Source organism: Mustela nivalis, assembly GCF_964662115.1.
Source record: "Mustela nivalis genome assembly, chromosome: 5".
NCBI classification, from domain to species: Eukaryota; Metazoa; Chordata; class Mammalia; order Carnivora; family Mustelidae; genus Mustela; species Mustela nivalis.
Window position 1 is genome coordinate 110,827,751 of NC_139024.1, and position 13,832 is coordinate 110,841,582.

The 13,832-nt window shown below is 36.3% G+C and overlaps 1 protein-coding gene across 1 annotated transcript in view; it reads right to left on the minus strand.

Annotated features, from left to right (window-relative positions):
- Positions 1 to 12,799, minus strand: part of COL9A1 (collagen type IX alpha 1 chain) — an 84,556-nt gene extending 71,757 nt beyond the window's left edge. Inside the window, exons 1-5 of the mRNA XM_082731310.1 lie at positions 12,723 to 12,799; positions 12,118 to 12,191; positions 10,861 to 10,938; positions 10,591 to 10,723; positions 4,575 to 4,971 (exon numbers count right to left, since the gene is read on the minus strand). Coding sequence (XP_082587436.1) covers positions 4,575 to 4,971; positions 10,591 to 10,723; positions 10,861 to 10,938; positions 12,118 to 12,191; positions 12,723 to 12,736 — 696 coding nt within the window. The 5' untranslated portion in view covers positions 12,737 to 12,799. The remainder of the gene's footprint in view (positions 1 to 4,574; positions 4,972 to 10,590; positions 10,724 to 10,860; positions 10,939 to 12,117; positions 12,192 to 12,722) is intronic.
- Positions 12,800 to 13,832: the final 1,033 nt, after the last annotated feature.

Consider the following 13,832-nt stretch of genomic DNA (forward strand, 5'->3'; position numbering starts at 1 on the left):
AGTTTAGCTATTATGCATAGCAGAGAGTATGCATTTCTTAAATCACTGAAAAATAACTTTTCTACAATATTTCTTAAATACCAAAAAGAATATTAACTACAACCTCATAGTTGATTTTCCCATTTTATCATTTATGAAACTTACACTCTTTCTGTCTGTGGAGATTTGTGATTTAATTCTATGGAAGAGAAAAAAGGACAGATAACTTCTCTATCACTAGTTTTGACAGTTCTTTCTATCTGCTCTCACATTTTCTCTGAATTTAACAACAAAGAGTGGCACTCTTGAAATATACTTTTAAAGATACTCTATCTTCTGATTATTTTCCACATTGGCTTATTTTGAATAAGCATAGGTAAAAAAGAAAAAAGGTTTTGAAAAACCATGTATTTGTAAAGCCACATAAACGTGTATCCTGCTTTAAGCCCAAACCCCTAGTGTACATCCCTGAAAAAGGAGAAAGGCTAACTTTGTTTTCTAATAGAGCTGTACCAAATAACTCTCCTAGGCAATCATGCTGACAACAAACAATAAAGAACCTGTCATAAAATAACATGTTTTTATGGTATGCTGCCAGAAAACTGAGCTTTGCCGTGGGATAAATGGAACCATCCTAAAATATGGGCACAAAGGAGAATAGGAAATATGGGATTTATTGCTTCAAAATCAAACTAACAATGTATTACAGCAGTACATTGGGAAAAAATATAAAATGCTCTGAGCCCACTAAATAACCATGAATGATGAGAAGGTGTTTGAGTTGTAGATCACGTGAGGAGCTATACGGCAAGCTTTATGAAAAACCTCTTGAAATTGGTTTCCTTCTCCAATTTAGAAAAGGGAAAGGTACACAAGATAGGATAGATATGAGAAAATCACAAACAAGTACAATATAAATGAGTCTTTCAGCATTAGTGCTCCATCAAATGTTGTTTTCAATTGCATTTTTTATTATGTAGTTCCTAGGGCTACCTTTTGACATTTGTTAATACCTTTAGAAGGGATGTTTGCTTTTGATTTATTTGCTAAAGAAAAGCCAGTGTTAATCCCGAGAAAAGTATTCAATTAATCTAGAATGTCAAAGATTAGAATGAATCCAATTTCATGGAGAAAAACTGAAAAATATACTCTTCCTTATTGTTTTTACGTTAGTGGCACAGTTCACTCCAATATAAAATTTCTCACGCATTAATATGGACTATTTGCTTTCTCCAGATGGAGAGAAGGGTGCCCTATAAGTATACTTCTACCTCCCAAAATACATGGATACTGTTATTCATTACTCTCTTAAGTTTTCTAAGGGATTTATGGTCACTGGTGAGCTTCAGTAATTGCTAGCAACTTCAGATTTCAGCCAAACTGGTGAGAAGTCAAAAACATAAAACAAAAATAAAAACAAGGGTTTAGGGTCAACTCATGGCACTTGAACTTGGACTTTGGGAACTTGTATGAGTATTTGACTATTCTAGTCTAGAAAAGTAAGGAGCAGTGTGGAAAGACTAACAAAACTTGAAAAAGAAAGAATTTATCTATGTGGGAATGCCCACACAAGAGCCTCTCTTCCTACAACACTGGACACTGTCTTCTCCTGGATAATCTCATTCAGCCCCAGGGTTTCTCCAAACATCATCTTCTACAGTAAACATGATTGACCTCCACTCTCATGCCTCCCTGGCCTGATCAGGCTGGGGACCTTCTTCCATATGCTTCCATTCACTACCATAACCCTGATCATGTCGTGTTGTCATTGTTTACTTATCTCAACCCCTGACTCTCAAGAGACTGAGCTGAAGAAGACAAGATCTGTGAATTATTTAACTTTGTATACCTAGTATATAGCCACATGATGCAAGTCTACTAAATCCATAACCTGTCCTGCAAAGTAAATCCTGAAAAGTCTACACAAATCACAAATGCCTTCCAAAATGTAAGTGAGAAAAAAAAAATGTAAGGAAGGAAATGCTTTGAAAAGAATATGTGGTGATACATATTTTTACTTTTCTCGAAGGGAAGTGAGTTTGCACAGCAGAAAATAGGTAGGTTACAAATTGTATGCATAACATGGCTTCTTACAAACCGGGAAGCACTCTTGAAGGTACATCGTCAATGGAGAAAGGGAGATAATCTGTGCTTGCTATCTTAAAAAATTGTTGCAAGGATAAATAAGTTAATGGGAATGAAAGCATTTTTGAAACTTTAAATTGGCATGTTAAGGGTATTAAGATACTTAAATAGCATAAATGGGTTTTCCTTACATAGAATGTTCTATTTCTTTGTCTAATATAGGGTAAAAATTGAGGAATATATTTTGGTGACAAGTTTGAGTTTGACATTGTCACTGTCAGTCTTTGGACGTAAATAGGATTTTTTTGGCCTATAACCTTGACCTGTTTTAGTTATTATTACTACCCACCACTATATATCAAAATATGAAACTTTAATGAAGCTTTAGGTTCAAATCTCTTTTGTCTTTCCTTGTGGGAGAGTGAAAACTCAGTATAAAGGAAAAAAATTGTTCATGCCTGCTTCAATTACTTTTAACATTGGCTATAGTGTACTGACTTTGCAAAGCTCCTTGGTGGACCAGAGGAAAAATATAATATCAGCTACCAGGTTCTTTGTTGCATACCTGCACATGGCAGAATAAAATGGAGGATAACTGGTCCTAACTGGTCTCCACTCTGATATGAAACTAGACTTGGCAGAAAACCTACAATCAGCTATAGCATTATCGGCTAGATTATAATATATTGGAGTAATATTGAGACTTTACCACTCTGGCAATCAAAGAGTTTAATAACGTCCTCACATCCAGAATGATAGTGATTTGAAGTGTTTCACAAGGGATGCATTAAATGGGCGATGGGGATTAAGGAGGGCACTGGTTGTGATAAACACCAGGTGTTGCATGTAGGGGATGAATCAGTAAATTCTGCACCTGAAACTAATACGACACTGTACGTTAACTACTGGAATTGAAATAAAAACTTGAAACTACAAAAAAACGAGGTGTCTTTCAAGACCAATGAATCAACAAATCAATTCTGCACATACTTGATTGATTGATGTTCATTATGCTACAGAGGTGCCTTAGGGTCTCCCTGCCCTTACCCATGGTCCAGAAATGACACAGATGCTGTAGAAATTTGGTGTTGTCTGCAAACCTATCCCATGCCATTGCAACAATCTTACTGCATGAAATTTCAAGATGGCATAATAGTGGTCCCATTGGCTTTTTAACCCAGACACTTGAAGTGTGATAACTCATTAGTTGAAGAAATAGTTTCTCAAGTGTCTACAAGCCAGAGCAGTAATGTGGCAGTTACAAATTGCTTCCTGTCCATCACAGAATATAGAAATTTCACACTACCCTTCACACTAATCACAGTTCTTCCCTTGAAAATAAGTTACTTGAACAATTCCATTACTGAGTGCCTGATAACCTTTTTCCTTTGGAGAAGTATACAGAAACAATTCAAAATCATTGTATCACCCCTGCTACATGCCATGATATGTTTTGTGACTAGAATGTAACAGTTCTATATGGGAGAGAGAGAGAGAATATGTTGGCATCCATAGTTTATTGAACTCTAAATTCTGTAATTTCCTCCCAAATAATACTTACCATATAAGATATGCTTTTAAATTCCTGTAATAACATTATAAAATACCCTTTTAAAGTATTCAATGAAAGCTAAACAATTCAAAATGGTAGAACTATACGGTATTAGTTGGTACAACTCTTCAGTTACTACATAATTCCTAACCTTTATATCCATGGAATTCTACAGCAAAATCCTGAACAGAGTTCTAAAATTGTTTACTTTTATAATGTCATGCAAGACCTACTTCCAACTATGTATTTTACCATCTATATGCTTTCATTCTTGTTAATCAGACATCATATGGCTACCTAACATTCTCTCTCATGCCCTGCAGTTAGAATCTGCTACCTTTCTTCCCTTCATCACACACACACACTTACACACATACACACTTACACACACACACACACACTCATTTTCACATAGGCATATCATGCAAACCAACTGGTCTCCCGACCTTGGATTGGGCCCACTTATTCTCCACTTCCTTTTCATTTAATGCCCTTTCCCTCAGCTTGTGCAGATCCTTCTGTTTCAAGGTTCATTGCCTTCAAGAAGCACAGACTCCTGACTTACTGAATCCACCATTTGTCTTAGCCTTACTTTGAATATTCTCATTAGTTAGTTATACACAGTGTGTACCACACCAGTATTATGTTCTTTTACACTGCCTCTGAAGGATTCTGGGAGGTCCGGGTCAGCATGTAGCATTTTCCAAGTAGACTTGAAATTCCTCAAGACCAAGAGCCATTTATTCAACTTTCTCTGATTTCTCATTTCGTCTGATACATGCTGTGTGCTCAAAGCAGGCACTGAATGCTTTTTGAGTAAGTGGTTGAATGAATTTTGAAAATGAATAACTATTCATTGCTGAAGATGTTCAGATGATTATCAAAGATACCTGAAGTATTAGTTTTTAAGCAATCCAGTTTTGTTTTAATAGACCATCATGTATGGTTTTATACTTACCGGAACAGAAACTTGAGGATTATCTGCAAGTTTTCCCAGCACAGCGAAGCCATCAATGTCGATTTGGCCTCTTGGCTTTATAGGTAAGGATTGAATCCTGTTGCAATCAACAAAAAGAGTAGCACTACTCCTTTCTACGCCGATCATGATCTTATGCCACTGGGAATCAAACAAGGAAGGCAGATTTGAAAAGGTTGCAGTTTGGAGACTTCCATCCAGTCCCTTGTATGAAAATGCAACAGATTTTGTTTGGCCATTAATCTTCACGCCAACTTGCTCCTTCCCTGAGGAATCCTGAATCTGCCAAATGCTCCAGTTCTTTTCAAGTGTGCTTCCAGTCATCCGAAAAGTAGTTAAAAAGGAGTATTCTTCAGGCAGACCACTGGGATATAAATGCCTGAGTAAAATTTTAAAACAGTAAATAAAAGTCTTGTTTTTTGTACCCATGCATATTACCATATTCCCTTATGCTTTCTTAGATTCTAGACCTACAGAAAGACTACAGTGTTAAAAACCATGCACTGCTTGTTCTTTCATGACTGTCCATAAAAACCTTCAGAGAAGTTCAATCATTCATGTACGTTAATGCTTCATCCTAAAATACACTTAAAAAAAAACAAAACCCTTCCTCACAGCTAAGGAGGGTTCCCAATGCCACATAACCCCAATAATATTACTATTTATGCTACCTAAAGAGCTCCTGTTCAGGAATTCCATCTCAGCCAAAAAACATATTCTTGCAAGGTTCTTGGCAACATTTCTTTCACAAATTAAAGAAGAGATCATTTGGAATCCAAATCAGCTCTACTAGTTAATAAAGCCATTTTAATTAAAGCAGCTTTTAAATTTCTTAATTTTAATATAGTACATTGTTAGGAGTGTTTGTTATTTCCACAATTGCTTGGGTGGTTCCCTCCACAATTATATCCTAGACCCACATATGCATTTTGAGATTCAGTCACTATAAACCTGAGAACCTCCTTCACACTGAGCATGTTAGATGCCATTAATTTTCTTTGGTAAATAATAATATTTGACATTTCTGAAAATAGTTACGGACCAGGACTCAAAGTCCTGAATAACCTTCCTTCAGGTCAGATTCCTGTTAAAGAGCCCCATCTTGTGAAAGTAAAAAAGAAAAAGGCAAGAAGAAATATCTAAGTAGATGCTGATTTGATTTGTTACAAAATGAATAACATAAATTTATTATATTGGCATATGTGTCACTGCCAGTTGCAATAAAATACATTGTTGGGGGTCAAGAATTTCTAAACCAAAAAATTATTCAGTTCCAAGATCGTTTACCAATAAGTGAAATTATTCAACTTACTAAGATTTTCTATCTTTACTTTGACTTTATAAAACTTAATCATCCCTCACAATATCATAAACAAACATATAACTTACTGCAAGTAATTTTGTACACCTTCAGTAAAATGGGTCAACTATGTCAACAAATTTCATTGCTTTGCTGATTTTATAAAAATAACAAAAATATGAAGCTTTTCATCAGAACACCCTTTGAGCCTCCAAGTACTTTTTTTTAAATTTATGTCTCAAACAACTTTGTTTTTATTTATAATATTGGGTGAATTACTTTGTTACTACACATTTTTAAATGATCACTGGTGATACGTATTATACTTACTGCAAAGTTTTTAATTTACTAAGTATTTGTCAAATATACAGGAGGTTTGGGGTGCCTGGGTGGCTCAGTCAAGTATCTGCCTTTGGCTCAGGTCGTGATCTCAGGGTTCTGGGATCGAGCCCCACATTGGGTCCCTTGTTCAGTGGAATGTGCTTCTCCCTCTCCCTCTGCCCTCACCCCCGACTCCTGATTTCTTTCACTGTCTCTCAAATAAATAAAATATTTTTTTAAAAAAGTATACAGGAGATTTTAACACATGCATTTAAAAAATTCAGTTTGGAGCTAAAGAAGAAAAAAATGTGTGCAAGAACTATTTCCCAAGAATAAAGATGTCTACATTTGATATTTACTTTTAATATAGATTTTGAAATATTTCCTTTGACTTTAAGATTTTCAGAATATGCATATGCCAGACTAACCTCTAGAGAAGAAGCAAAGGTTCACTGTTGACAGTATAATATATTGCCTACTTTATAATTATAAAACCTTAGAGAAGTTCATACATTTCACTTAATTTACCTCAATTAACTTGGAGCTAGGAGATAAGTTTTAAAAATTTTATTCAATGGTGAAATTTGACAAATATCCACTTAAATTATGAATGTGTTATTTTAATATTGTTCTCATTTAGTGATCTGGCTTTAACCAGATGCTTCAAGAATTTATTCTTCTTTGTTGTCCAAATATAGTTATTGTTGAGGGTGAACCCTTCACAGAAGAAAGATGAATCTTAATGTTTTGTTCTCTTCCTTAAAGTATACTTTTTTTAGGTTTTTTGTAAACTTATATATTTGCTTACAGATGCACTGAGCAAGCCTGTAGAATTTCATCAGTCCCTAGATAAAACAAATCTATTTTGCTTGGATTCCACTAGTCACAGTAACTTGTCTAAGTGACTCTTCTGCAAAGAGATTTTGAGGTTGACTGAGGAATCTCTCCCAATTTATACTTCATCTCATCTTTTCTGCTAAATAAGCAAAGAGACTATATTGAAGGTAGGATAGAATAGAATGTCCCCATTTATCTCTGACTTGGTTCTGTAATGCCAAAAACTTTTTTTTTTAAATGAGCTGGTGACTGAGGTTACTAGAAGAACAGTTCATTTATAGACACATTGTTAAATCAAAGGCATCCATCTGTTCTCTTTCTTCATGTGAATGAAGATAATATATATATGTTTGTTTGTATATGTATATATAAGTATAGTCAAGATTATCATGTTAGTTTTTTAAACTAGGTAATATAATTTGTCAGTATAAGAAAAGGGGGCACCTGGGTGGCTCAGTGGGTTAAGCCTCTGCCTTTGGCTCATGTCATGATCTCAGGGTCCTGGGATTGAGTCCCGCATCAGGCTCCCTGCCTGCTTCCCTCTCTCTCTCTCACTCCCTCCTCCTGCCTCTCTGCCTACTTGTGATCTCTGTCAAATAAATTTTTTAAAAAGAAAATTCCTTTTAGTGTACAAATTCACAAAATGTATCTGTATGTATACACACTTAAGACCTTTTAGAAGTCCTCACAAGTCTAATTTACATAGCAGTCAGTAGCATTGTCTTTTTTGAACACCTGAGATTCTGTTCTTGCAAAGATGCTATGCACATCGATAAGTAAACTTGACAGCATACATAATGTAAAAGAAGCTGGATCTATAAATGATTTATTTCATTATGTTACAATCTGCACAGAGTACCTTAAAAGAAGAACTCTAAGTGTTTGAATAAAAGATAAGGAGACTAGACCTTGAAAGATTTGTTTATGACCTTAACCCAAAAAAGAACCAAGAATTATATTTGTTAAGGTAAACAAATACAAAATGTTTATAAATCTGAGTTGAGAATATGATATTATTATGTCTAAACGAAGAACAAAAAGCAGTAAAAAATATGTCTCAGAATCTTTCAAAAAATTGAAAATAGGAGGATAAATTCTGGCTTATCACCGTACTCTCATTTCCCTCCCATGAAAAAATCCTGTTAAGGTTTTGTTTTTGTTTTTGTTTTTGTTTTCCATTCCCTCAGAACTTATGTTCTCCAGAATAGAAATTTCCTTTAAACCGAGACTACTCCCTGCATGTTCTGAGAGCAATTCCGGTCCCTGCTTTTCTTGCCACCCTGTTTTTGAATCAGTAGGACTGGGAGAGCAGCTTGAAAAGAAAAGAACCCACTAAGGAGAAAAGGCTCCCATTTGCACACACACCCTCTCCTTCTAGTACTCTCTACTCATTGAATGAATATTTAACTAATACGACTGTGTGCTAGGCTCTATCCAAACCCTCTCCAACTTACTAACATTTGCTCTTCATGGCAAATCTACAACACAGTTATCATTCTTGACTTATGCTGAAGGGACTGAAACAAAGATAGTGTAAGTACTTGCCCAAAAGTACACTTTATTACCTATTTACGATTCCATTTATTTCAACGCTCTGGCTCTCCCCTCCTTTTTTTTTTTTCCCCTAATTTTTCTACTTCCTCCCTAATTCTTTTTTCATCTTATAATAAGCTTTGTCAGTAAAACAGAGTTTTTTAGTCTTTGAGGGTCAGGGAATCAAGGAAATAGGGAATACAGGATATTGGTTGTATTTTGTGAAAAATATTTAGTGACAGCTCTAGGCACTTAGAGAAAAGCAACAGCAAAGATGAACAGGAGGTACAGGTTGATGTGACCTCAAGTTGGTCAGTACCTGAACTTAGAGTTAATGACAGTCCAGATTGTACCTCAAATTATAGAAAAGGGAATTAGGTCAGCATTAGGGGGTCTTGCATCATGTTTATTTTATTAAAGAAAGAAAAACATTGATGTTTTATAAAGCTTATTTAGGACACTGGGCATGGAGCCTACTTAAAAAAAAAAAGAAGAAGAAGAAGAACACAACTAGCCTTTCAGTGCATGAAAAGAAAACACAAGCAAAAATCTTTTTAAAAGTCAGTAGCTGTTATCATGCCTGTAATCTTTCCGAGTGTGAATAATTTTTCAGGGTCAATATTGAGTAGTGGTTGTAATACCATTCTGCCTGAAATTCCATCTTTCTAGCACCTCCGAACCCTGGGACCTCATGTAAGTAACTTAAATTTTCTGGCCTCAGTCTCCTCTTTCATAAAATATGGATAATAATGTCTCTACTGCAGGGTTGTCATGAGGATGAGATTTAATGTTAATTAGTAAATTTAGAAAAAGAACTTATGCAGTGCACTATTGTCATTTTATAAAATATAGTTCATATTTAGAAAAATATGGTTTTTATATTCAAAATACGAATTTCTATCTACAGTCTGGTATATATGAAAATATTCTAACTTGACCAAATTCTCATGATTATATATAAACATTTAGAGCTTTTTTTAAAAGATTGTATTTATTTATTTGACAGAGAGAGATCACAAGTAAGCAGAGAGAGAGGAGGGGGAAGCAGGCTCCCCGCTAAGCAGAGAACCTGATACGGGGCTCCATCCCAGGACCCTGAGATCATGACCTGAGCTGAAGGCAGAGGCTTTAACCCACTGAGCCACCAGGTAACCCACATTTAGAGTTTTTATAATACTCTTTTATTGTTCTAAATAATCATTATTTACTTTTACAACTTAATTTTTATCAAAGCCCTAATTTTCTTATTCATCTATCAAAGGAAACTTAATTCAGTTTTTTTGCAGTGCATTAAAACATACAATAATCATGATAATTACATTTATGGTATTTAAATGATATAAAACTGAAAATCCTGAAGCTCATTCATAACAATGGCTTGACTCAACACTTACATACACTAAAGCACCACAGTTATAAATATTTTAAAGGATAAAAAACATAGTTCTAGAGAGGAAGGTAAACAAAGTGGAGGATTTTTAAATTATAATCACTAGCATTGCTTTGGTGATCATTATTCTAGTTTTGCTTTTGTTTGATTCCTGCCAGGAGCCAAGCAGTAGAAGTGTGGTTCAATTTCAGCACTAGGATGTTTGAACAGCACCATTGTGAGTCTTCTAACCACTCCACGGTTCCTAGTTAAATTTATGCTTAACCTCTGGCACTTTCCACAGAGGGTCCTTTCAGCCAAAACCAGACAAATTACACAAAAACAGTGAGCAAAGTAATAAGAACATGTCCTGAATCAACGTATAATGGTTTCAGTGATTTTTTTTTTTTTTTTTTTTTTTTTGCTTCTTGGAATGAAAAGTAAATTACATACTGAAAACATGAAGAGTATTCACGTATTTAGACACTGAACCCTGAAGATGGGAAAATAAATTTCTTCATCTTCAAATAAATTGGTGATCTAAGAAGGATTGAGCATGAGATTTTCTAACATTGCATAGCTTTTCATTTTTTAAAATGCATTTGAGACAGATAATTAGATAAAATATTTGTGTATACCTTGTTGGAATCCTGAAGTCTATATTATTTCCCAATTTATAAGCCACTTGTAATGCAGTTGATCCCACTATCCTCTGAATAGCTCTTCTAGATGCTGCTTTATCTACCTGGAACTGAGAAATCAAGTCAAAGCCTACAGAAAGGGAACACAGAATAAAAAGTCTAAAATGAGATTGGTTATATTCCTTTCCACAACCTTCCCAAATAATAGAATATATCAGGTAAGTTTATAGAAAGCATGCATTTTCAATATGATATAAGGCTACTTGCCTGGTAAATCATCTTGGCCAATCCTGACCTTTGGACAGAGTTCATTTCCACCATTAGAATTTGAATTAACAGGGAACCCTGCAAAAGAGTAGCATGTCATCCTACCCTAACCCCTACAAGGACCATGAAGATATATCAATAACAACAAGATCTGAACAACTATTTAAAGGAGGAGAATATGTCAAATAGCTTGCTTATAATGTATTTGACTTTCACTCTATGACTCTATGATTATAATTAATTTATCTTCAACTCATCCTGGTAGAGAAACAAGGTGGAAGGTTTTAATAATTTGTACTGGGAAATGTTCCTTTGGCAGAAGTTGGGAATTTGTTCCTTTTGGAACCAGAGCTGTGCCATGTTCTGAATGGCATGGTGTCAGACGCCTGTTTGGGAAACTTCTGGTGGCTTGGACTAGAAAATATTCCTTAAACACCACAAATTTTAGGATTCCTAAGAGAATCCAGAGCCAGTCTTGAGCCAGTTAATGGGACTTCTGGAGAGTGGGGTTCTTAGGAATCTTTGTTAAATAGAGGAGTTTGCAGGGAGACTTGGATTTCATTAATCCAAAATAAAATATATAGGGTGTTTTTAATTTTACAAATTCATTCCAAGAGATCAAAAAAGGGTCCCAACTAGACTCTTGCTCGCATCCTAGAATGGAGAAAACTAATGAAAAAAAGAAAAGAATCATAAAAATGATTAAACCCTTAATTCAATGAGAAATCCTAGAATTAAATTGGGTGCTCCTTACACAGGTGGAAAGTTGCAGGGAGAAAGATTTTTAAGAAGGCTTCTTGTAACTGTCCAACCTCAGCACCCTGCTGAGACAGACCTTACAACAGAGACTTCCTAGACTTCAGAAAAAGCATTTTCCAGCTACAAGTTTTGGCTCAGCCATCCCAGTATATTAAAATAGTTTTTATACCTCCACTGACCCCAGGCCATTCATCCATCTGTTGGTCCACCCACCCAACCTTACCAATCACCATGTGAACCAAGTAGGCATTGTGCAAGGCACTGGAGTACCCAGCTTGGGCTTTCCTGCCAGTTGTGATCACAGCCAGGACTTCTCTTCTATACCCAACACTGACCACATAAAACCAGCCATGGAACAATCCCCTGGCTAAAGGAGGATGGAAAAGTGAGGCTGTGGAGGACCATGGATGCTTCATGCCTTCCTCACTCAGCCACAGCCCTGCCTGATCCTTTCTGGGAACAAGTGATATTTCAAAATCCAGAAACTGTGGCCCTTACTTGGGCGACGCTTGACAGCAGCAGATGCCCAAGATCCCAGGAAACTGCATACAAAGAAGAAAACTGGAATTTTCCTGAAGAGGAGAAAAGACAATGACTCAAATAAGAATCCCTCCAGATGGGGACTACTTAAATATTTTGATATCTGGTAAACACGATTAATCTCACTATAGTTTATTTTTTCCACTTGACTTTGAAATCTTGGGAGATTCAATGAATTCTCACATTTCCAGCTCCTGCACTAAAACAATCATGAAACTGCTGTTTGCTTTATTTCACTTTCTCTCTATCTATTTCACCATTTCTACATCTATTTCCTCGTCTACGTTTTCTTTTATCTTAGTATTTCTCCTTCTTCACTTTAATAGCTCTCTCTTTCTCCTTGCTCTGTCTCCTGTCTCTTATGCTTGTTCTCTTGTCTCACTCTCATCTGTCTGCCTGTCTTTCTCCATCTGTGTCTCTGTCTGGGTCTCTTTCTTCTTATCCTCTCCCTTCTCCCATCTGCTCTCACCTCCTCTTATCCTACCACTGCAGAAACACAGACCCTTGGTTCTGAGGGCTCCAACCCAGTCTCTCCACCACCCTTTCCAAGGTCAGGGTCTTACCAGAAAATCTTCATTTTCCCAACTGGTTTTCTTTTGTGCCAACAGTCCCAGTGCTGAAGGGGGTGTGTGGGGAGGGAGGGTCAGTGCTCCCCCCAAGACCCCTTCACTATCACCCCTGGACGAATGGGTCCTGGGCCCAGCCTTGGTTCCTCCTGCCCTTGTAAGGACTTAAAGCAAAGGGAGTGAACCAGAGGCATCTAGTGAAACTTTAAACCACAGCAGAGGGAAGGGGTGGGAAGAGGAGGCCCTGTGAGCCCAGGCCTAGCCAGGGGTGTGTCCTCAAAACTAACAAGGTTACCCTGAAGGAGGGATTAGCAAGGGAAAGTTTACTGAAAAGAAAAAAAAGTCAGGATGTGGAGACATTCACCAGAAAAACTCAAGCAAGCTGCTATAGGAATACAGTGGAAGCTTTTAGAACTGCTCTAGGAATACAGTGAATGCTTTTAGAGGACTGCGGTAAAGAGGTGTTCGCTGGAAAGCAGAGATGTGGGAACTCATGGGCACCTTGGAATACAGCCAACCTAGATTTGAATCTCCATTTGTTCTGAAGCGTACTAGTTGGATCTTTGGGGGCAAGTTAGTTAATCTGTCTGTAACTCAGTCGCCTTGAATAAAAAGTAGGTTGAAAATAGTTACCTAAAACAATTGTTTTTAGGTCACATAGAAGAAAGTCTAATGCCTGGCTCAGGGGAATAGCCTTTATTCCCCCATCATCATCATTATAGCTAATATAACTTCACTATTTGCCCCCCTCTGTTGACAAAGCTTGAATCCTGATAACATTTGATTCTCAGAATATTATAGAGTACTAAAATTATTCCTGTTCTACAGGTGAGACAACTGAGACATAGAAAATAAAGTAACTTATAATTTGCTCAAAGTTGCACAGCTAATTAATTACCTGAGACAGTCTAGTTTTCTATATTTCATGGCTAGAAGTCTTCGTAAAATGTAACATCAAGCCCCCTATTTTGTATTTCTTCTTAAACTCTATAATTACCAGAGCTAAGCACAATATCCTGGGAAATAAGCAACATATTATCCTCTATAAACAAGTTGAGAGCATGTTAAAAGGAGCACAGACCTGAAGAGAAAGGTTTGTATTAGCAC